We start from the raw sequence: 24,196 nt of genomic DNA, 5'->3' as shown, positions 1-24,196 counted from the left end.
CTTTGGTTGGGTTTCAAACATAGGCCTATACTTTATAAAAGAATCCAATTCACTTCTTCCGGTCCAAAAAAGTTAAAAAGCCTTTATTCACATGGCTAATCACAATAGAAACATTATAAAACACTGCACACTGATGCATTTCGGATTTGACAATCCCCACTTTGTCTGTGCAGATGATACTACAGCTGGTAGTTTGCAAATGAATGATTTCAGTTTTCAAAGCAGCTGTCATTACTCAAAGGAAAATTAGACCAGTTTTTGGAATCAAGTGGTTGATATGATTAAGAGTAGGACTAATATGTTGTATTCACTTGGGAATAATGTCTATAGAAAATAACCAAGCTGACAAGCATGGCTTCTCTCCCCGTGTATTTTCATAGTGCAACAATTATCCCCGTTTTCTCAGCCTCATTGTTTATGAATTCACCAAAGCACCCTGCTGGATCTCAAACATAATTATTGAACTAAAAAGGGGGTATTAATTTATCTTCATTTCTTTGGTAGATATCATCTTTCTTACTGCTATAATATTGCGCTTCTGTAGTTATATTTATCAAGTCTGGGTTGTTGTTGTTTTTTGTTTTTTTTTGTGAAAAATAACTTCTCACAGTTCTGTCTCAAAGAAAGCAAAAAGTATTTAAGAAACTGAGAGCTTACACTTTTTTCATTCCGTTTCAGTAGAACATTTCTGCACAATTTAAATGGTTCAGAAAACCAAAATCATCATTGCCATCTGTCAATGACTAACTTCATATAAACACGTAATGAGCTCAGTGGCGCCAAAGAAAGATGACAATGGGTGCATTATCAAATAAAGAAAACAATGTACAAACAATGTACAATACAAATTATTAGAACAAAACACTATCAATGGTGAACAACAGACAGACATTAATACAAACAAAGGAATATCACAAATCAAATGATCGTTGATATCAAACTATTTGAAAGAGGGCTGAAAGCAATAAGAAAAAAAAGAAAAGAAAAAAGTCTTACAAAGTGAAGCCTTAAAAAAAGAAAAATGAAGAGAAACAGAAAAGGCACAATATTTAACAAAATGGTGAGCGATAATAAAGTTAGCCAAAACGTGCCGAGCAGCAAGATAATTAAAAAAAGAGTCCACTTAAGTTAAAAGACATTTCATCCATTGACAATCCCTCATCCAACACAACAAACACATTTTCAAATGGGTGCAAATAGATTAGGAGGGATATGAATAAAAGTATACAATAAAAGCAACATAACATATTAATATTTAAGAAGTTAATGATGATTAATTTCCAAAACAAGAAAATGATTAACAGGACATGAGGAGGTGAAACACGAAATGCTTTGTTGTATTTGGGGGTAAATGTTCATAACTGCAGTTATACTAGATTTGATGACGTGTACTAGTGGTGGAATATCATATTCATGTATGTACATGAGAGAAAGTGTGTGTGCTGCGGAAGTGTTGAGCCCTAGCGCGTATACACACGTTAGGTTGGCGTGCAACAAATCCCTGTTTACAGTGACATCTGAATGAACCATTGGTGTTGATACAGCGTGCATTCTTGCAGGGGCTCGACCTTGTCCCTCGGCCCGCACACTCATCGATATCTAGAGGAAGAGAGAGAGAGAGAGAGATGGAGCCTTAAATGATGTCTGTCCATACATTTACAAGTGATTAAATGTGTTGATTTCAGGAGCATGACCCCAGTTTCAGAAAAAAATAAGCAAGAGATTTTGTGCTTGACTATCTGCATTAACACACCTGTACAGCGTGTTCGCGAGTGGTCCAGTACAAATCCAGTATTGCACTCGCACATCGTACCCAGATAGGACCGCACACATCGTCCATTAGCACAGCTACACTCGTCTGAGTCTTCTTCTGAACTGTCTCCCTCTGAACACATGAGAGTGACAGAACCGATCATGAAACACTGCAATGTTTTTGAGTCTTTCTGTTTAGCTCAAGGTGAATAACACTGTCAAGGTCACCTGGGTTGTAGGAGAAAGCTGCCAGGAAGTCCCCCTCTCCATCAGACTCAGTCTCCAAATGCATCTCACATAACCTGTTAAAAAGCACTGCACACACACAATAAAACTAAATGAAGGAACATTTTGATATTTGATTTATTTTGAATATAACATAAAATATATTTTTTATATTCATTTAAAATGGCGCTCAATGCAACTGCATTTTTGCGTTCTACCGTGGTCTAGCTCTTTTCTTTGCACCAAAGTCTTAATTCAACCTTAACACATAGAAATTTCAGCCTTCTCAACCTTTACCAAACACAAATGCAGAATGTAAAATGGAATTATTACACATGAATAGATGTAAACGGCCTAAAATGAACACTCATCGAGCACCAAATGCAAGTAAAAAACACAAAAAACATCCTAAGCGCGCACCCTGAAAGCATCTCAAACAGCGTGCAAACACTAAGTTGAGCTCTGTTTCATGCCTTCCTATACTTCACACAAAATTATGTCGAAAAAAAAAAAAAGCCAAGTAAACATAGAGACAGAGCGCATTTAGAAAATAAATAGATATAAAATATATATAAATATTATAAAAACGTCTTTGTTTTTGGTTCTGGGTTTTTTAGCTTGTTTGCTGTACACCCTGTCACATAGCAGCGTTTAGACATTGTTCTGTTTTTTGTTATAAGTCAGAAATGACAAACAGGCAGCTTCACGCAATACAAAATCAATGGATTTCAACCTGGTTTGGAGGTGGTTTTCAGATTATGTCGCGTCGCTCTGTCTCTATAGTCAGTTGAGAAAGAAAAATCACGATCTATGTGTGCATTCACTCTTAAAGTGACAGCATCCTAATAATCCTGCTGCTGTGCGGTCTACATTTTTAATGTTAACTAAACAACAATGGAAAAAAAATCACTCGCTGCTCTTGAACTTTAAAAAGGACTATGCAGTGTTATTTATTGATTAGACTACTTTATTAAATAAATTTCTGTACCTAAAAAAACTACTGTTAGTCCTGCCTGAAAAGCACTGGTATTTAATTTCTAACTTTGTTGTATTATATTTATTTGTGCTATTGCTTATGGGATGATTTTTTTTTTGTATTTTATTACTGACCGTTTACTTGTCTTTAAAAATGTAGGCTATTAAAATTATATTAAGCTAGTAGTTTTATCTGTGGTATCAAAATTGGAATAGAGGATTGTGAATTTTCACTAGTATCTAAAATATTGGTGTCATAACTGCCTGTTTTTGTTTCATGGCTGGTAAAAAATAGTTTTGGCAAATAAATTTTCTTAAGTCACTGGCCATTGGCAGGTGTGGCAAAATGTTAGTTTCAGGCCCTGCATGTAAATTTAAAACAGAAAAAAAGTCAACATTGCTAAATGTTTTTAAAGATATTTACATTACCATTCAAAAGTTTGGGGTCAGTTAGGTTTGTTTTTTTTTTTTTGTTTTTTTTTTTTGAAAAAAAATTAATACCTTTTTTTCAGCAAGGATGCATAAAATTGATCAAAAGTGTCAGTAAATACTTTTAGAATCTAATTTTTAGAAACTTTGATCAAATAAAAAATTAGCCTTGGTGAGCAGAAGAGACTTCTTTTCAATACCTGAATTTCTATTAGGACAGGTCCGACACTCTGGACCCCAGCCTCGACCGAAATGACAGCAGCACTCGGAGTACGTCACCGTTTGCTCATTCTGTGGCAAAGTGCACATAAGATCCTCATCGACCTCGTGGAAACATATGTCCTTATGTGCTGCGGTGCGGTCTGAGAAAGACGGAGATAAGGAGATGATGGAGGACGTAAAAATATAAACAAAATACACAAGGGTCACAGAAGAAGAAAGAAATGGAAAAGTAGGTGGAAAAAAAGCCAACTCAAAGGCTAACACAGCTAAAACATCTTTAATGGTTCATGCTCAGCAGTCATGTGGTCAACCGACGCAACCGAGCAAAAGCTTATGGACTGCCAAGCCGCATGAAGGCTAATCAATCAAAAACTTTTTCCACCAATCACAAGTCTGCATGCTGACTACTTGTGATACCCACCATCATAGACGCATTGCTTGAGGGCTGCACTGAAGGTGAGTGGCTGCTCGCAAATGCAGTGGAAGGAGCCGGGAGTGTTGACACATCTCCCGTTCCTACAGTAGGAGGGATCCTCACACTCATTCACATCTGAAAGGTGCACCACAGACACACCCATTACTAAAGAGATATACAGAGAGAAGGACAGATAGAGAGAAAAAAGGAGGAGGGAGGAAGACAAGGAGAGAGATATCAGAAGCACACAGTCTTGGGTGGGAACTTCAATAAATGTTTGGAGTTATTCCATCTTTACTTTTCAAGGAAGAACAGTCAAATCCTCTGCCACATTAGAACTATTCTTTACCTTTTATGTTATATTGTAAGAAGTCATGGCATCTGTTATTATGACGCTGATGATCTCATAAATCTATACTCACCCGCATGTTCCTCAGGTGTTACACAGCTGTTACGGTCAGTTGCCAGAATCCAGGGAGGAGTGCAGATGCAATAATAGGAATCTTGGGTGTTTACACAGTGGCCATTTTTGCAATTAGCAGGGTCCTGACATTCATCCACACCTACAGCAAAAAATGTCAGAAACGGTGAAATTAAAACATTACAATGTAAACATTCGCCACCAGTCTAAAATAATTAAATAATCACAATCATTTACTTTTTCAATTTAATTTATAATTAAAGCAAAAATACATGACTGTTCAGAGGTTTGGGGTTAGTATTTTTTTTATGTTTTTGAAAGTCTAGTTATGCTCACCAAGTATAAAACTGTGAAATATTATTACAACTGAAAATAACTTTCTATGTTTCCTATGTGAATATATTTTAAAATGTAATTTATTCCTGTGATGTCAAAGCTGAATTTTCAGTATCATTACTCCAGTCTTCAGTGTCACATGATCCTTCAGAAATCATTCTAATATGCTGATTTGCTGCTCAAGAAACATTTCTAATTATTATCAATGTTGAAAACAGTTGTTCTGTACAAATGTCTGAACTGTCAATCCTTGATGAATCCTTAATTTTATGAAAAAAAAAAAACCTAACCCAAACTTTTGAACAATAGTCTACATGTGTGTGTATATGGATAGTCAAATGTGTGTAAATGTGTTTGTGATTAATTATTTGATATTGAAATTTTGGAAACCTCATAAATGTCCTTACTGTCACTTTTAATGAATTTAAATGAATTCACCGCACGTCACTCCCGGATAACTGAAAATGGGTAAAGAGGCGGGACGTGGTTGGAGCTGATGTGATTGGTTGCTGAAACCACGCCAGCCTAGCTCGACGTCACCATGTTAGCAAGCGAAGGAGCTATCTATCTAGATACTATCTAAATTATTAATGAAGATAAGTTTTATCATCAGAAAGTTCTAAAGGTTTACTGTCAATCTACTGTGTTTTTTTAAGATATAGATCCTCCAACACCAGTAATTTGTGTTGGGTGTGCAAATAACATGGAAAATTAAAATGGGACTTCATACCTTTTATAATAGAGATCGCGAGATGAATCCAATCTGTGGCACTTGAGTAAAATATAAATGTCCATTGCAAAACAAAAAACAGTACTTTTTGTCCATGAAATATTGATATTTTATCGATTGTTTGCATAACATTTCTTCTGAATGATCTGCTCTCTGTCATTGTTCTTCAAGAAATAATGCAATCTGAGCAGCGTTTATGTTGTAAAACTGTATACGATCGTATCTAACAAACAAATGAGCCTGTGTCCAAAGTATATTTTTTCAAAATAGTGCAGCAGTTTTAGTTATAATATCCAATCAGTGCTGTCAGAGTTGTATATCCTCCTGGTATTGTCATTGTAGTAAATCTCACAAACAAAAATTTCAGCCAATGCCACGATCCAACAACGTGTGTTCTGTTTCTTCTGCATGCATGCACATCTACACAGACACACATCAGTCTCGAATATTATGCAGCAAGCCATATTTTATAATTGTATAAAATAATCGTGCACAAATACGGCTGAGATGCCAAATTCAGCGGCTGGAATTAACTGAGGTAAAGTGACGGCTCACAGACAGCAGCGGCATCTACCTGTCACTCAAGTGACCACGCCCTTAATTATGCAGAACTTTTAAGGCTTAATATAATTTAAAAGAATGAGTTATAAAAAAATTCACCCCCCTCACAGTTGTCATGAAGGGCAAAATTAGCAGTATAGATCAAAACCACAATTTGAACCAACTTGTAAACATGTTTTTTTCTGCTATAAACTTAACAATTTAACATGGGACTCAATGAGATTCTGCTCTCTTTTGGAGCCTGTCCCTAGCGGCCAGTCGATGAATCGCAGTTTTAAGTCACTTCCGTATTGGCTTCACGAGAGACTGGGAGAGGTTGCTGCTTGTTTTCACATCATGTGGCTATGACACTATATAAAGCTTTCTGTGCAAGTGTGAGTCACAGCCTCGTTGGCGCAGTAGGCAGCGCGTCAGTCTCATAATCTGAAGGTCGTGAGTTCGAGCCTCACACGGGGCAGAAGCTTTTTGAAAAGGTAGCTTTAAATACTAAGTGTGTCACACTAAATTAGAAAGACATACCTGTAATTGTTGGAAAGACACACTTCTTGTTGATGGCATCAGGAACCCAAGGTGGGTTGCAGGTGCAGTAGAATGAGCCTCGAGTGTTCACACAATGACCATTGGTACACAGGGACTCGTCATGACATTCATCCACATCTACAAAGGGAAAGAGAGAAAAATAATATTTTTAAGGAATTTTACAGTGTGTTTGAGTTCGACAAGTATAAGAGATTTAGGGGTTATTGGTTTGTTTTGTGCGTCAGAAGTGCTGTACCTGTGCCATTCTACTGCTCTCTAGTGGCAGACACAAAAAAAATCCTTCTTTCTACCACTAGCAGGCAGTACAGCAGCACAGAAAAAAGTTGGCTTTCAACAAAAATATCACACTGGTTTTATGAAAATTACTTTTATTCTTATTTTTTGTTTTCTAAAATAATCGAATAAAACATCCACTATTTATGGAGCCCCTAAAGGGACGTGGTGGTGGAAAAAAAATTAGGAAGGAAATTTTAATCATCACTGCTCTCCTGCTGGTTAGGTACTACAACACTTAGTTTGATAAAAAAAAAAAAAAATGCATAACTTTTATGATTATTAAATAAAATTAATAACTTCACTGTTATTAGTAAAAATATTAAATAAATTGAAAGGCCATCAAATCCCGTAAGCAATTGTCATGCAAAAGCTGTTGTATGTATGTAAGCTGTGTACCAACATCATTTGTGTAAAGAAGGTGCTAAAGTTTATGTGCTACTTGCCAAACTAAGTGTTGTAGTACCTAACCAGCAGGAGAGCAGTGATGTATGAACTAAATCTGGTGACAGTACAGTGTGTTACAGTGAAGTTGAGTATTTTTTATAATATAAAATGAGCAAAAGGGTTTTGGGTTTTGCACTTTTCAGACGGTCCCTTCAGACGTGTATCTCTACTGCCTGCTCATAGAGACCAATTTATTATAAAGCATATTTGAGGAAAATTGGGTTGTTGTAGCTTGTTTTCTAGGTTACTATGATTGGAAATGGCTGCATTTGTGTTTTAACAACGTTTAGTTAGGAGTTATTAATCTGGGAAGCTCGAATCTGTGAATATATTGCCAACTTTACTGAACTGCTTGACATAAGCACTGACTGCATTTCGTTATATTTGAGTACAAGTCCAAATTCTAAGAGCTGCGCATTATTTGTGTGCATTATTAACGTATGTTACTAACTGAAACACTACTGCCAGCCAGCGGGACATTAAAGATGTAATGTTTGTCCGAGCTCACAGCAAGGGAATGATTATAACTTTGCGAGGGAACGCAAACATCTATGCAAGGGAACGCAAAGCATCTCGGGGGAAAGCAAACCACTGTAAATTTCAAAAAATATATATTACAATGCATGAAAAAATAAGTAGAAAAAGATATAAAATGATTTAATAATTCATCAAATAATTATTTTATTGTATTTGTAAACAAATCATAGCATTGTATTGTGCCTTTATAGACTACTGTTCAAAAGTTTATTTGATCAAAAATACAGTAGAAACAGTAATATTGTGAAATATTGTTACAAATGAAAGTAATTGTTTTTTAATTTGAATATATTTTAAAAGGGACCTATTATGCAAAATTCACTTTTATATTGTTTTTGAACATATTTATTTGTTTACAGTATGTGTACACAACCACCCTATTGTGGTAAAAAAATCCATCCACTCTGTTAATTTCCCCATAAAACTGAAAGTGTCTCAAATGAGTTGTTCAGGAATGCACTCCAATGTGATGTCACATTGGAACAGGCCCCGCTCATGACTGGCTATGTAATATTCCCTATTAGCTTAGCTCCTCCTCCTTAACAGCAGCATTCAAGTAAGAAATGTATTCTTATTAAAGCTAATAAAGTTATTTAATCAAGAGCAATGAGTGATTTACAGTTTTTTTTTTTTTGTTTGATTCATATTAACAGCATATACAGCAGTAGATACTGTATATTACGCAGCTGTTTACATTCACAGACATAACAGATTGTGTTTATGTGAACTTTGTGTGTTTTAGACATAACTTGTGTATTTGACAGTTTAAGCGCATTAAGACGTGAAAGGGAAATGAGAATAATACTCAGGACACACAGTCTGACAGCCAGCTTCCTGTGCCCATGCTTCGGATGTGTGCGCTCAGAAAACCATATCAGAATTTTGAATTGATATGGCTTTAAAACGCATGTAAATAATAAACTTTCATGATGATGAAGAATTGCAGTGTCACGTGAGCATGGCCGTGATAGAGATGATAATCAAAACTAGGGCTGCATGATTTATTTGCCAAAGACTGCAAGTATATTATGCACAGTTTTTCAGAGCTGTACAGCTCTGTGATCGGTAGTTATCTTAGTGCTACTCCATCTGAAAGCCAGAGGGCGCTCTTGCACAGAAACTCCAAATATGCCCTGCCGCAGAATAAGATAACACGTGTCATGTCGCTGTAGCAGAGTAAACAGAAGATTGATTAAACATGACTAATAAACACACGACTACCTTATTCTGTGTAAGAAGCCACATCATGTCACAGAAGGATGCTCAACTGTCATGAAGTGAGTTTGGAGTAAAAACAATTATTAAATGTTGTCTTTTGTCAGACAAGATGTTAATAAATGCTTCTCATATCTGGAAAGATGTTTGACAAGTGTTGCTTTTTCAAATATACATTTATAAGCGACTCAAACTCACAGTGTTGTGATGCTTAATACTTTTGAGGAAATCATGATACATTTTTTTTTATCATGATACATTAAATAATTTAAAAACATCAGCATGTTTCTGATTTGTAAATTTTAACCTTGTTCATTTTTTGGGGGGGGGTAGCAATGTAAATGTCTGCACTGTCAATCTTTGCTGAATATTTTCATTAAAAAAAATGTATTTAACCCACTTAAGGGTGTATTTAGACAGTCAAGTGTGTGTAATGTGATTTTACCGATACATTCCAGTAGATTGCTGTCATAGTAAAATCCCTGTTGGCAGTAGCATTCAAAGCCAGGCTGTGTGTTCATGCAGCGTCCCTCCTTACAGATCTCATTAGAGAACAATACACACTCATCAATATCTACAAAGAGAGCGAGAAAGAGAGAAATTCAGTTATTATTTGAAGTGTGTGTGTGTTTATGTGCATGAATACACATATTTGTGCGCATTTACCTCTGTGCCCGGGTAATCCATATTCTATCTTTCCTTCCTCATGGTAAAATCCTCTGCCGACTGGACATAGAGAGTGATACTCCGCTGAAAACAACAGACAACATCAATCAATCACCTATACATCCATTGATGGACCAATACCTCTTTTATCCATCAATATATCCATGTATTTGTCTGTTATCTAACCTGAGTGGTAGACGGGACAGGGGTAGATCTCACAGTGATCTCCCCATCCCACACCGATAGAGCAGCAGCACTCCTGCTTAGTAACGTTGGTTGCCAGGACACTGTCACAGAACACGGTGTCATCCAGATTTAGGTAGCACTCCTTCTTATCATCCATCTCAACCTCTATGTGGGGAAAAAACAAACGTAAAAAAAAAAGAGAAAAGCAATTTAATGTGATCACCAAACGCACTTATTAACCAGACCGACTCTTACTCTCACAGCTGTGTTTATCTTCAGACAGTATGAAACCATCGTTGCACACGCACACATATCCACCCTGTCTGTTTTCACATACGCCGTGAGGCTGACACAGACTCCTTTCCACAGCACACTCATCTATGTCTGAGACAGAAAGAGTCAAAGGGTGAACAAGAGGACCAAGCCTGGGCCTGGGACGGAGAATTGGGCGATGTAAAAAGTGTGAAATACCATACCCTGGCACCTTCGTCCACTGACAAGCATGTATCCTTTCTGGCACTCACAACGGTAAGAGCCCATCGAATTGATACAACGTCCTCGTTGACAATTGGAGGCTCGCTCACACTCATTAATATCTAAATAGATCAAAAATAATGTTACTGATTCACATATCGTGAGCACTGGTGAATTGTTTCAGCCTTATTAGAAGGTTTACAAGATGCACACTATCATTCAAAAGTTCAGTATGTTTTTTAAAACAAAATTAATTTGATTATTTAGCAAGGCTGCATTAAAGCCGGGGACACACTTAAAGACTAGCTAAAACATTCTAAGACTGAGCTCAACACAAAAAGACTGTTTCTTTCGACTGAAGCTGATTTAAATACTCACACACGGAATTTAAACTAACACCGACTGAACGCAACTAGCTCTGACTCTGCGCGTTTGGGCATGATCAGTCGTAAGTATCAAATTACATTCATAATCTGCCTTACAATCATTAAGTGTGTCCCCGGCTTAAACTGATCAAAAATGACAGTACAGACATTTACAATGTTACGAAAGATTTCTATTTAAAGGTGCTAAAGAGGATCTTTTCGTCAACTGAGAAACCAAAGACTGTTACTGAGTTTTTGAAATGAGCGCATGCATAAGAACAACCCCCCTCCTTTTGAGGGAACGCCTCCCAAAACTTGTGCACGAGTATTGGAACACGAGTGTTTACCACCGGCATTCGCTGTGTCGTGTTAGTGGATTCATTATGTCGGACTCACTGCAGGTAACTCATAATCTGCAGTTGTTACTCCTGTCTCCTGACAAAAACATTGCATGCGGCGCCTGTGGAGTGTGGAAAGTTACTGGAGCGTGCAGCCGCGCACGTCTCTCACAAGGAACGTCACGGCAGTGATTGACAAGCCAGAGGGCCAATCGTTTATGCGATGATCGCGTAAACGATTGGCTGATGTTTTTAAGGCCCTACCTCGTGCACAGATGATGTATATTAATATTATTCATTTCAGTGCACCTAATAAATAGTCTTTTATCAGTTAGTAAAGACAGTTTCAAGTACATTGCAAAAATGTATAAAACAAAACATCCTCTTTAGCACCTTTAAATGCTGTTCTTCTGAACTTTCTATTGATCAAAGAATACTGAAAAAATGTATCATGGTTTCCCCAAAAATATTAAGTAGCACAACTGTTTTTAAAAGTGATAATATATAATTGTTTATTGAGCATCATATTAGAATGATTTCTGGTGGATCATGTGACACTGAAGAGTAGAGTAATGCTAAAAGCTGAAAAATCAGCTTTGCCATCACAGGAATAAATTAAATCTTAAAAATATTAAAATAGAAAACAGTTATTTTAAATTGTAATGATATTTCACAGTTTTACTGTTTTTACTGTATTTTTAATCAAATAAATGCAGCCTTTGGTGATCATGAGACTTCTTTCAAAAAACAAATCTGACCACCCCAAAAGTTTTACATTAGAGGACTATTAGCTTTATTGAACATTTTAGACCACATAATTATTAAACATAATTACTGAACTATTGCACGTTTATGTTATAAAAAAGAGATCTGGTCCTCGCTATGTGACTCTAGGCAACATACAAATGCCAACTTTGTAAATTGTTACTGAGAATAACTGGACATCATCGATATACACTAAACGACAACAAACGATGTGTGTTCTACAGTCGGCTCAAAATATCAAACATGTTTCATATCCTCTGACTGGAAGGAATCATTTTGGAGCCTGTGCCAATTTGCACAGTTTTCTGTGAAATCTGTCAAAACATCTAGGGTCTACATCTAGCATCAAAACATCTAGAATGCAAACCAAGGCAAAAAATCAGGGCAAAAGTCATGTAGTGTATTTCAGCCTTAACGCAATCTGTACTTTTCTGTTTAAGTGTACAGATATTGCATGTGCAGTATTAAGTTAATGCATCTTGCAGTGCTGGATTAGTCATTACAAGCTGACCTTCGCAGTGGCTTCCCTCTTGTGTAGGCTGGTAACCAGGGTAGCACTGGCAGCGGAATGATCCCTCAGTGTTAATGCAGTGACCGTTAGCACACAGACGGTTGTCCTGACACTCATTGATGTCTGTGGAGAGACAAACAGACACATAACCTCCAAATACACATGCACACGCACTTAAATCTCTCTTTGTGTAAATGTTGAAAAGTTATGTTTTGCATATATTTATTCTCTTTAGAATAAACTTGTGGATGAAGTAACAAAATATAATTTAAAATCATTTAGAATGGCAAGATTAAGTTTCCATTTAACAGCATGTTGTTTAGTTTTGTTGGCTGTGTGCCACTGACCTCTGCAACCTTTGCTGTCAGCCTCAGGCAGGAACCCCTCATTACACAGACATCGATACGATCCTGCCAAGTTCTCACAATGACCGTTCAGACACACACCACGATTCTGACACTCATCGACATCTGATAGAGAGAGAGAGAGACAGACATCTCTTGTAAGATTACGCTATTGTCAAATTTATTTGTCAAAAACAGCCCACATTTATAACCTTTCCTACTTGCATCAGGTACATAACCATGTGTTGGATGGCTTACACTACCGTTCAAAAGTTACTGAAGATTGTGCTGACCAAGGCTGCATTTATTTGCTTAAAAATACAGTAAAAACAGTAATATTGTGAAATATTTTTACAATTTAAAATTACTTTTTTCTATTTTCAATATATTTTAAGATGTAATTTATTCCTGTGATGCAAAGCTGAATTTTCAGCATCATTACTCCAGTCTTCAGTGTCACATGATCCGTCAGAAATTATTCTAATATGCTGATTTGTTTAAAAAAAAAACATTTATTGTTATTAAAAATGTTGAAAATACTTTTGCTGCTTATTTTGTGAAAACCATGACACATTCATTCTCTGATGAATAGAACTTTTCAAAGAACAGCATTTGTTGAAAATACAAATCTTTTGTAACTTTATAAATGCTGTTACTGTCAATTTTTGTTTGAATTAATGTGTCCTTGTTGTATAACAAAAAAATCTTACTGAACGGTAGTGTACATGGTTTTTTAATGGCCAATATCTAGAGAGAAGCGTGGCCAATAGCAGAAATAATTCTAATAAAAATAATACAAGTTAATGACAGCAAATGGCATGAACAAAATGTTTATAATCCATTGACAAATCATTTTTTGGTCTATTGAGGAAACACACAGGGTGTAGTGCACAATGAGTTGTTTTGGTTTAGTTGTGAAATGCCTGGAGCCTGTGTGAGGAGCTGATGGTAGTCGGAATAGTCTTAGCCATATAATGTGTTTCTGTGAATGTGAGCTAAACTGTGTGTGCATGGTTGCATGTGTGTATATTCGTGTATGTATTCTGACCGTAACACACTCCTCCCTGTGCTTGGTATCCAGGTTGGCAGGGTATACACTCATAAGATCCAACAGTATTCTCACACTGTTCATTAGAACAGATATTCGGGTCCGCACATTCATTAATGTCTGCATAAGAGAGACAGGAACAGAAAAGAAAATAAGTTACAAACATTCCCAGCCATTTAAAGACACACTGTTAATAAAAACAGAATAAACCGTATTGGATGAACATGCATCTACAATTAACATTAAAGGTGCCCTAGAATTTAAAATTTACCTTGGCATAGTTGAATAACAAGAGTTCAGTACATGGAAATGACATACAGTGAGTCTCAAACACCATTGTTTCCTCCTTCTTATGTAAATCTCATTTGATTAAAAGACCACCGAAGAACAGGCGAATCTCAACATAACACTGACTTTTACGTAACAGTTGGGATCATTAATATGTACGCCCCCAATATTTGCATATGCCAGCCCATGTTCAAGGCATTAGACAAGCCAGTATTAACGTCTGGATGTGCACAGCTGAATCATCAGACTAGGTAAGCAAGCAAAGACAACAGCGAAAAATGGCAGATGGAGCAATAATAACTGACATGATCCATGATAACATGATATTTTTAGTGATATTTGCAAATTGTCTTTCTAAATGTTTCGTTAGCATGTTGCTAATGTACTGTTAAATGTGGTTAAAGTTACCATAGTTTCTTACTTTATTCACGGAGACAAGAGAGCTGTCGCTATTTTCATTTTTAAACACTTGCAGTCTGTATAATGCATAAACACAACTTCATTCTTTATAAATCTCTCCAACAGTCTGTAATGTTAGCTTTAGCCCGTTAACCACGGAGCACAGCCTCAAACTCATTCAGAATCAAATGTAAACATTCAAATAAATACTATACTCACATGATCAGCATGCAGCATGCATGACAAACACTTTGTAAAGATCCATTTTGTACGTTATATTAGCTGTGTGAACTTTGTTTATGCAATGAGAGAGTCGAGAGCTGCCTGAATCGCCGCATTTCTAATGATGACCCAAAATAGGCAGATAAAAAAATTAATTAAAAACAATTTTGAGCATTTTTGGGTATTTTGAGCTGAAACTTCACAGACACATTCAGGGGACACCTTAGACTTGTATTACATTTTGTAAAAAACAAAAACATTCTAGGGCATCTTTAAGTGTTTTGTGTCTATGCACAGTAAGGGTGGGTGTCTTCACCTTCACAAAGAGGCTGTCTGCGGGATTTGCTCCTGAAGCCCTGCAGACACTCACACTTATAGGAACCTAGCAAATTAGTGCAATGCCCTCCAACTCCACAGATATCAGGCTCAGAGCACTCATTTATATCTGAAAACATACATGCAAAAAGTTTTGGCAATCATCTGTATTGATATTGTCTTTTGTATAGTAGCCGTCCACTGTCTTTGAATATCCGATGCTGGTCACTCACCAATACATTTGCGTTTCCCATTATGCATCATAAGTTCATAGCCATGCTGACAGTTGCATCTGTAGGAACCCACTGTGTTAATGCAGGTGCCTCTACCACATGGCTTCGTTTCACATTCATTTTCATCTACAGAGAGAGTAAGACCACTGTATATATTTTTATATCATTTTTAAATATTTTTTTTGTGCATTACTGTTTTATATAATATTTCATATATTATACACCATTCAAAATATTTCAGTTTCAAATAAATGTTATTCTTTCGAACTTTCTATTTATCAGCCAATCCTGTAAAAATGTTGCACGGTTTCCACAAAAATATTAAGCAGCACTGTTTTCAACATTGAGAATAATAAGAAATGTTTCTTGAGCACCAAATCATCATATTAGAATGTTTTCGGGAGGATCAGCTGACACTGAAGACTGGAGTAATGATGCTGAAAATTCAGCTTTGCCATCACAGAAATAAATTACTTTTAAAATATATTAAAATAGAAAACTGTTATTTTAAATTGTAATAATATTTCACAATATTACTGTTTTTACTGTTTTTTTTTCTCAAATAAATGCATTTCTTTCAGAAACATAAAAAATCTTACCAACTCTAAACTTTTGAACGGTAGTGTATAATATTTTATGCACTACAAATGCAGGTATTAGATTCAGAGTACATCCATCTGTGATTTCATTGGTTGTACAGAATTTGTGTATAGTTACATGTATGTACTCACCAACACAACTCTTTCTCTGTGCATGTGGTTGGTATCCAGGGTAACAGTGACACATGAAACCATTCTGTGTGTTCATACACTCTCCATGACCACATATATTCCTGTTCAGCTTGCACTCATCCATTGCTGTGATACCCAAACACAAAACACACACCCATAATTGTGAGAGGGGAAAAAAATACTTTTCCCATTAAATTACCAAAACTAATTTTGCATAAACCAATATTGCAAAGTTAACTGACAAGTTGTCATGGAACTCACGTGAGACCTGTGTATGGGCCACCTCTAGTGAGTCACTCTCTCGAGGCACCAGGACTATGGGAGGAGTTGTCGGCTTGGCCACAATGACTGAGGAGATGGAAGCAGAAATAGAGAGGTAGGCAGAGAAAAAAGACACATTTAGAAGATAAACACTCAAAAAAAAATTGTGAGTAAAAGAAACTATACATTTTATGTTGCCATTTGTTATGCTCTACATGGTGAAGCACTGTGCTTTCTAAAGTGTACCTGGGTGGCGAGGGCCATGCGTGCTGATTGGTGAGAGCTGCATGGGCGTGGTCGTCTGAATGGGGACTTCCTGTTGACACGAGTGCAAAATCAATTAAGTAAAGTGTCTATAGTTGATCTTTGATAGAAATATAGAAAAGTCAGATGACTTTTTATTTCAGTACTTTTGTCAGAAAACCAGAATCTTACCGGAGACTTGACTTCTGGAACACAAACAAAGATACAAGGAATGAATCTGTTAATAAAATCACAGCAATCAATGTTATAGAATCTTTATCTCAGAACTGATTCAAACTGATTCTGTACCAGTGTCAGGATTAATGTGTTCAATACTGGTCAGGAAGGGCTGAATGGACAGAGTGCCATGATAGGTCAGGAAAGACATCCCCTTCCCTGCTGGACAGATCTTATTAAAGGAAGCTAGAGAGAGAAAGACCAAAGATTATGATTTTTTATTTATTTTTTTTATATATTATTAAATTCTGAATGGCACACACGCACTCTCATGAGGCACACTCACCTGTCCCATCCTGTGGGCACCTCTCACAGTTGCTTCCCCATGCTTTACCCACAGTGCAGCAGCATATCTCTTGGGAAAGGCGTGTTGGAAGAGCATGCTCACATTTCCCTGCTTCCGTAACCATACGATAACACAGCCCCTGCTCAACTGTTGCTGTTGATGGTAAGAGAAAAAAGATCTTAATGATGGTTTGCTGGCTATATAGTGCTTGTTGGCCATACTGTATATGTGTTTTATGTGAGTTTGCACATGTATTTATGTCTTACCTATACAGCGTGTCCTTTCTGTCAGTACATAACCAGGTTTGCAGGTGCAGCGGAAACTTCCCTGTGTGTTTAAACATTCTCCATTCTGACACAGCCCCTGCATCATACATTCATTTATGTCTAAGACAGAGAAAAGAAGGGACCAACAGCAGCAAACAAACAAATCATTAGTATTTGTAAAAAGTTCATAAAAATATGAAACAATTTTTTTGCCTACAATGGTCATCTTTTAAAGAATTCAAATTCAATTCAGGTAAACATACTGAGACATTTCATGTAAAAGAGAAAGCTCTCAAGTCTCCTTTTTTATGTAAATCATGTAGTGCTATACACTGACGTTTCTATAAAATAATTGATACTGCCAATGATGTCAAAAATCTATTTGATTTTTCTTTGGACCAGAACTTTACCTATACCCCTGGTGGTTTCACATACAATGCTTAAGCCTAGTCCCAAACTAAAATACATGCTTGAGCTGTTTTAACCGAAAGCAACTTGCATTAACATGTCTTAAAATATGTCAGTGCCATTGTTTTGTCTCAAGATGCACACCAGTATTTTTTTAAGGCATGTTCATAAAAGTTACTTAAATATTCATAATGAACTAAGACCTAATCCTGGCTTAATCTATGAAACCAGACCAGTGTTCTCATGCATTCAGTCTGGCAGCGAAATTGTGTAGCTCTCTGTTTATCTGGATTACACTGAAGCTGAATAATATCAACAGGAATTTCCATACTAATCTGTAACATGCAAGCGAATGCTTGTTTTAGCGGATAATAGCTAAAACAGTATGCTGTTTGTTCATCCAGAGGATCATCATCTGCAGAAGTGGGGCAATTTAACTACTGTTCAACTTAATCTTAAATTCTATATTGTTCAGTTTGCTCTGATCACATTGTTCACCTTTCATTTCTTGTGATAAATAGTGGGACTCAATTCAGTTTCTGAATTTCTGCTCACAGATCTATTGACACACCTCAACTATGATGGCAAAGTAGCTTTTCAGATAAAAGGCGTTTTATTTGCCACAATATCTGTGCTGATTAACTGAAGAAAGGAGGCTTTTCTATAGACCAGTGTTTCTTAAAACTGTTTTGAGTGGGTCACGGTGTGTGTGGTCAAAGAAACGACAACAGAAAACGTAATTCTAAATGCTTTTCTGATGCATAACTTTAATTTTGAAAGATCTTTGTGAAAGCTGTCTTAAGAGTGCCTGAGAAAAAACACGGTATGCCTATTTAGTATCAGTTGTCAGATGAGATGTTGTCGAGCAATATGTCAGTGTCAGTATTCTAACGTTATTTTTGTAACTTGTTACGAAATAAAAAGTATCTTACCTCAGAAAAACAAACCTTCCTGTTCTTTCAGAGGTTACACTGTGCTCTCGGCACACACTCTTCACTGTATATCACTTCATTTATACAGAGTAAATGAAATAACGAGCATGCAGCAAGTCACGTAACTGGTAAGTCGTGTGCTGAATTGGGAAGGATTTGCATGCAGGTATGATGGTCATTCTATTCATCAGGAGCAGTTTCCATATGTTGTTAGTATTGTATATTTATATTTTTGTAACCTTAACCCAAAATACCACTTTGTTTTCAGTTTGTGTTATTTTCAATATTTTTGATGAATGTGGTGGCTCAAATCAGCTTACTTACTTTATTGTATTAACAAAAACTAGTACTGTTTATTCATCAGTGTTAGTGATATTCTTATAATTTAAGTGTATGTTAAGTAAAGTGAAAATGTGTCTTCCATGGCCAAACCAGTTTAGAACTACTGCTATAGACATTCTTGGTTGAATCTGAGAAATGTTTTCATTGAGAAGGGCACGTACAATATATCAAAGATCTGAAGCATCTGCTTGCACTAAAACCTGACAGATGTTGTTAGTCATATTGCTAGTGTACAATTTATTTGCTTGCCTCATCCCAACCAATGGGATCATAAATGGAGATTATCACTGAATTATCTGATATTTTATGCTCCCTGTGCTATTATTCTGAATGTGAAACTGTGCATGTCTATATACTATGGTAATCCAAACTGTCTCCTAACTGGCAGAAAGTCCTTGACTTCTGTATTTCTCTCCTGTTCTGGAATAGATATTAGCACTTCCCTACCATCACTCGCATTTCTAGGATAAAATCCTTTTTAGCACAACAACTTCAATTTCTGTAACAGACTAATTTTGCAGATGCTACTGTAGGTACTTAGGAGCTTCTCTCTTATGATGTCTCTTGCATAGATGTGGCTTCAAATACATGATCTGAAATTATTAATATTATAACAATTATTATTAATATTTTTTTGTTTTATATATTGAGATAATAATTAGATAATGCGACTAAATAGCTTGAAAGTTTTATCTAGTATGATTTGGAATTGATTTTGAGGTTTCTAATTGGACCCAATTATAGTTATTGCAAACTCCGCTTACTTCAAATAAGTTTCATCCTCAGTAATTTTTTCACATTTAAACTGTTGGATATTTCAGCGATTTTCATTGTGGATGGCAAGAATTATTCCATGCCAAGAATGTATTTATGAGCTTCAAGTTTAATCTGATCATTTTATTTTAAATCTTACGTCTAACATAAAAATAAAACTCCAATGTCATTTGCCCTTAAACCAGTTGGACTTTAAATTAACTATCAAATACACAAAATAAAAACCATTTGTCTGGCAATCCAGCAAACAGAAGTATAAACTATTTTTCTGCACGTGGCTGACTATTTGGCAGCTGTCTTGTTTGAGTTCATGTAATGCTTATGGATATGTATCATTTTTTTTGACAACCAACATACCTTACAATTTGTAAAACCTATACAATACACACAATTCAGCATGTACACAGACATTACCTTGGCAGTGAGTGCTGTTGAGTCTCTTGTATCCCTGAGGGCATGTGGAGCCAAAGTCCTCTACTATAGTTTGGTGTTTCCCAGCATCTGAATGAAAGAAATCCAGAGAATTACCTATCATTTCTACTACTACAGCATCTGTACTAGCTGCTTTGTTTGTCTGATCAAGCCAGAACATAACAATAACATATCAAACCAATGAGGGGAATTTAAAGAAAAGCTAAATAAAACTGAAAGTGGTAAAAATGTTGAGAGAATTGATGAAAGAAGTGTCTGTGAGAAGATTTAAGTTTGAGAACAAACTGGTAGCATGGCATGCTATGTGTGATGTGGTTCATTTCTGTTTGTGTGAGAAAGAGAGAAAAGAGCCGCAGTGGGGAACATTTCTCTGAAGCTGATATTTTCTCTTCTGTATAAGAACATGTGAGAACAGAGACAGAGTGGCTTTCCAGAAAGCCTTTTGCCAAAGCCAACATTTTTTCATTCTTTTTTCCATCCTTCACTTTTGTCTCCTTTTACTGCAAAGGGTGTGTCATAGGAAAATATGGTGATGTTGCTGAGGCACGAAGACACTTGCAGACATTCACACACACTCGAACGCAAACACTAACACACATCCGTTCACACACAGACGCGTTCACCAGGCCAGGATCACCATCTGACTGAGCTCTGAGACATCAAATGGGTTAGGAAGACAAAATAGGAGTGGGGGGCGGGGAGGATATTCCTTCTGGCCCATTTTGAAACGTAACTCCAAGACTGCAATGACACATTCCCAGGGTGAATTTAAAAAGGAAAAAACTAAAGTAGTGGGACGGTGAGATGAACTTTTTTTTAAAGAACGGGTAATGGGAAAGGGTTGTTTTTGGCTTGTAACACACTTTGATCTTAGGCAGAGACAGTAAAATGCAACTCCCAAAGAAAAGCCATGTTATATAATAGAAAATAATTGAACTTACAAGGTAGTAAAGGGCATTTGTAACATTTATTTTGGCCCCAGGAATTACCCACACTTCCACAGCAGTCTTCCTGATTGGTCAGACCAGGGAGAGGGTTACTACTACACTACAAAAAGAGAAAGATTGAGAATTAAAGTGGTTATTTTTATTATTAAAAAAACAAAACAATTCATGGGCAAATCAGATTTTCTTTTTAATCTCATCTACTTCTGTCACTCACAGCCTGTTTGGGTGTGGTTTCCTGGAAGCACCTCCCCTTGGGCTTATGTGTCTGTGGAGGGAGGCGGGTCAAAGTCTTAGCACCATGAGGCTTGTTGTCTGATTGGTCAAGAGGATGAATGACAACTGAAGTGTCTGGTGTGTGAACAACACGGACATTGACCTGCACTGGAAAGATGAATAAAAAGAAAGCAATAAGGAGATATCCAGTTACTTTCAATTAACTTCCTAATAATGAAGTGTAGAAAGCATTAAGTATAAATATATCATTTGAAATCACAAACTCTAATAAAAAAATTGTTATTTTAGTATTATTTATACACTATTATATTCTTTATGAATATTTTGAAATTAAGCTTTTTTTAAGCTCAGTTTTAGTCATTTTATTCGTTTTTTTTAAAAAATACTTCTATTGAGCTTTATTTTTAATTTAGTTTTAGTAATTTTGTTACTTCAACTTCACTTATTTTCCTAGTTATTTGCCAAAGCAAAGTTTTTTTAAGTTAAAGTTTTTATTTGTTTTTTTGGTTTGCTTTCATCTAATATTTATATTTTTTAACATTAGATTTATTTAATTAACAAAAACTTTTATTAATAGTTTTATTTTTAGTTAACAATAACAAACACTGCAAAAAACACATTAAATATCTAGACTAAACAAACCTAGATGAAATGTGATCATGTTTTGCAGTGCATAAGCCAGACTAACCGTCCTTAAATTGAGCTATAGATGCACAGAATGTTAAAAATGTTATAGAATGAGCTTTAGTCAATCTTAAAGGGTTAGTTCACCCAAAAATGAAAATGATGTCATTAATGACTCACCCTCATGTCGTTCCAAACCCGTAAGACCTCCGTTCATCTTTGGAACACAGTTTAAGATATTTTAGATTTAGTCCGAGAGCTTTCTGTCCCTCCATTGAAAATGTATGTACGGTATACTGTCCATGTCCAGAAAGGTAATAAAAACATCATCAAAAGTAGTCCATGTGACATTAGTGGGTTAGTTAGAAGTTTTTGAAGCATCGAAAATACATTTTGGTCCAAAAATAACAAAAACTACGCCTTTATTCAGCATTGTTTTCTCTTCCGGGTCTGTTGTCAATCCGGGTTCATGACTCCGCAGTGATGCTGTTGACGTAAGACGCTGCTGATGTGTTATCCGGTGCGCCCGAGCTTCGTTTACAGTCTGAGGGAGACGAACGCTGTATTCAAGCTATTCTACATTGTTTGCATTTTGGTATTGCTATATTTTTTAAAACGGTGCATAAGTGTACATGTCGCGGATGTCCTAATCGCCAAAAACAACGACGTAAAAGTGCATTACCAACGCCGACAGATGAAAGGATTCAATGGAATCAATTCAATGGAAAGGATTCCGGAAGAGAAGACAATGCTGAATAAAGTCGTAGTTTTTGTTATTTTTGGACCAAAATGTATTTTCAATGCTTCAAAAACTTCTAACTAACCCACTGATGTCACATGGACTACTTTGATGATGTTTTATTACCTTTCTGGACATGGACAGTCTACCGTACATACACTTTCAATGGAGGGACAGAAAGCTCTCGGACTAAATTTAAAATATCTTAAACTGTGTTCTAAAGATGAAAGGAGGTCTTACAGGTTTGGAACGACATGAGGGTGAGTCATTAATGACATCATTTTCATTTTTGGGTGAACTAACTCTTTAAGTCAATCATTATTTCTGCATGAAATTTTTCTCACATCGTTCTACATACAAATTCATGTGTATGAATGCATGCGAATGATACCACAGTTCAGTCAAATGAAAAGTGAAAATGTCCTGTGCACCAATTACCTTCAGAAGAGTGATGTCCAGTGCCTTGCAGAGTGAACACAGAGTGTGTTTGTGTCATCTGTTGCCGCCCACCTGTGCCGCCTGGCTCTGACAGACTCTGGGAGATTCATTTATTCTTAGTCAATTATTATTCTAAAAACATCAGGATCTAACAAAACCCTCAAAGGACATGAGATGCATTTAGAATATTCTTTCTATCACAACTGGTTCTGGCCCATCAGTTTGTCAGTGTGGAATCAAGATGGCAACTGGAAAAAACAGTATTTGATTTTTCTCAGGGTGCATTTATAGATAAGTTAGTGAAGCAAGTGGTGTGAAAGAGATGGGCACCTGCAGGGTGTAGACAGGCTGCTTGTTGCCTCGAGAAGCTTGAGTCCGAAGTGGGAATTGGCAGAGGCGTCCGGTGAAGCCTGGTGGACAGAGACAGTGTGTGCGGGTACTGCAAACTCCTCCATTCATACAGGTGAGAGGACACACCACTGCAAACACACAGACTACACATTAGACATGCCACATAGGGTTTGATATATTTATATTATAATATAATTATAATATTTGTATAGTATTATTATGAAATATCATATAGTTTTGTACTGTTTATCACATTGTCATGATCATGTTCTGTTTTGTTGTGTTTCTGTTGGTTATGTTCCCATTTGCCTGGCTGATTTCCCAGTATGTTACCTAGGAGGTTACTCATTCATTATTAATTCTGTTCAGCTGGTCTTGATTAGTTCCCTTTGTTTGCTCCTTACATTTAAACCCTGTGTTTCATTCTGTTCCTTCTCAGGTATTGTCTCTGGCCATATCCACACAAAGTCAGAGCTTTCCCTATCCGATCTTTTTCCCCTCATCTCAAGAAATATCTGAGTACACACGAAACCACTGAAACCGACTCAAAACGATGTAGTTGTACATGCCAGATCAGTATGTGGCGCTGTAATTCTGCCACAGAGATACACTAAAAACTGAGAAGACTTGGAGCATGAGCATAAACCTTGTGCGCTGTATACAAACTTTAGTAAAGCTTAGAAATAAAGCTTCATTTTAGTAAAGCTAATAGGCTCGGT

The 24,196-nt window shown here is 36.4% G+C and overlaps 1 protein-coding gene across 3 annotated transcripts in view; it reads right to left on the bottom strand.

Annotated features, from left to right (window-relative positions):
• Positions 1-543: 543 nt before the first annotated feature.
• Positions 544-24,196, bottom strand: part of ltbp3 (latent transforming growth factor beta binding protein 3) — a 40,376-nt gene continuing 16,723 nt past the window's right edge. Inside the window, exons 2-30 of one of the 3 annotated variants that reach the window (XM_067405755.1) lie at positions 23,457-23,605; positions 23,127-23,223; positions 21,306-21,472; positions 21,086-21,191; positions 20,127-20,213; positions 17,257-17,376; positions 16,991-17,143; positions 16,777-16,890; positions 16,660-16,673; positions 16,471-16,540; positions 16,225-16,311; positions 15,964-16,089; positions 15,233-15,358; positions 15,001-15,129; positions 13,776-13,895; positions 12,731-12,853; positions 12,384-12,506; positions 10,407-10,526; positions 10,186-10,314; positions 9,931-10,095; positions 9,745-9,828; positions 9,524-9,652; positions 6,586-6,723; positions 4,441-4,581; positions 4,025-4,153; positions 3,582-3,743; positions 1,981-2,067; positions 1,754-1,885; positions 544-1,599 (exon numbers count right to left, since the gene is read on the bottom strand). In XM_067405755.1, the coding sequence (XP_067261856.1) occupies positions 1,412-1,599; positions 1,754-1,885; positions 1,981-2,067; positions 3,582-3,743; positions 4,025-4,153; positions 4,441-4,581; positions 6,586-6,723; positions 9,524-9,652; positions 9,745-9,828; positions 9,931-10,095; positions 10,186-10,314; positions 10,407-10,526; positions 12,384-12,506; positions 12,731-12,853; positions 13,776-13,895; positions 15,001-15,129; positions 15,233-15,358; positions 15,964-16,089; positions 16,225-16,311; positions 16,471-16,540; positions 16,660-16,673; positions 16,777-16,890; positions 16,991-17,143; positions 17,257-17,376; positions 20,127-20,213; positions 21,086-21,191; positions 21,306-21,472; positions 23,127-23,223; positions 23,457-23,605 (3,515 nt within the window). In that variant the 3' untranslated portion in view covers positions 544-1,411. Of the gene's footprint in view, positions 1,600-1,753; positions 1,886-1,980; positions 2,068-3,581; positions 3,744-4,024; positions 4,184-4,440; positions 4,582-6,585; positions 6,724-9,523; positions 9,653-9,744; positions 9,829-9,930; positions 10,096-10,185; positions 10,315-10,406; positions 10,527-12,383; positions 12,507-12,730; positions 12,854-13,775; positions 13,896-15,000; positions 15,130-15,232; positions 15,359-15,963; positions 16,090-16,224; positions 16,312-16,470; positions 16,541-16,659; positions 16,674-16,776; positions 16,891-16,990; positions 17,144-17,256; positions 17,377-20,126; positions 20,214-21,085; positions 21,192-21,305; positions 21,473-23,126; positions 23,224-23,456; positions 23,606-24,196 lie in introns of all 3 variants that reach the window. The other 2 variants (XM_067405754.1, XM_067405756.1) reach the window with 2 other exon arrangements.

This window comes from Chanodichthys erythropterus, chromosome 13 (assembly GCF_024489055.1).
Source record: "Chanodichthys erythropterus isolate Z2021 chromosome 13, ASM2448905v1, whole genome shotgun sequence".
NCBI classification, from domain to species: domain Eukaryota; kingdom Metazoa; phylum Chordata; class Actinopteri; order Cypriniformes; family Xenocyprididae; genus Chanodichthys; species Chanodichthys erythropterus.
Note: the sequence above shows the minus strand (reverse complement) of the source record. Positions and strands in the feature narration are given on the sequence as shown.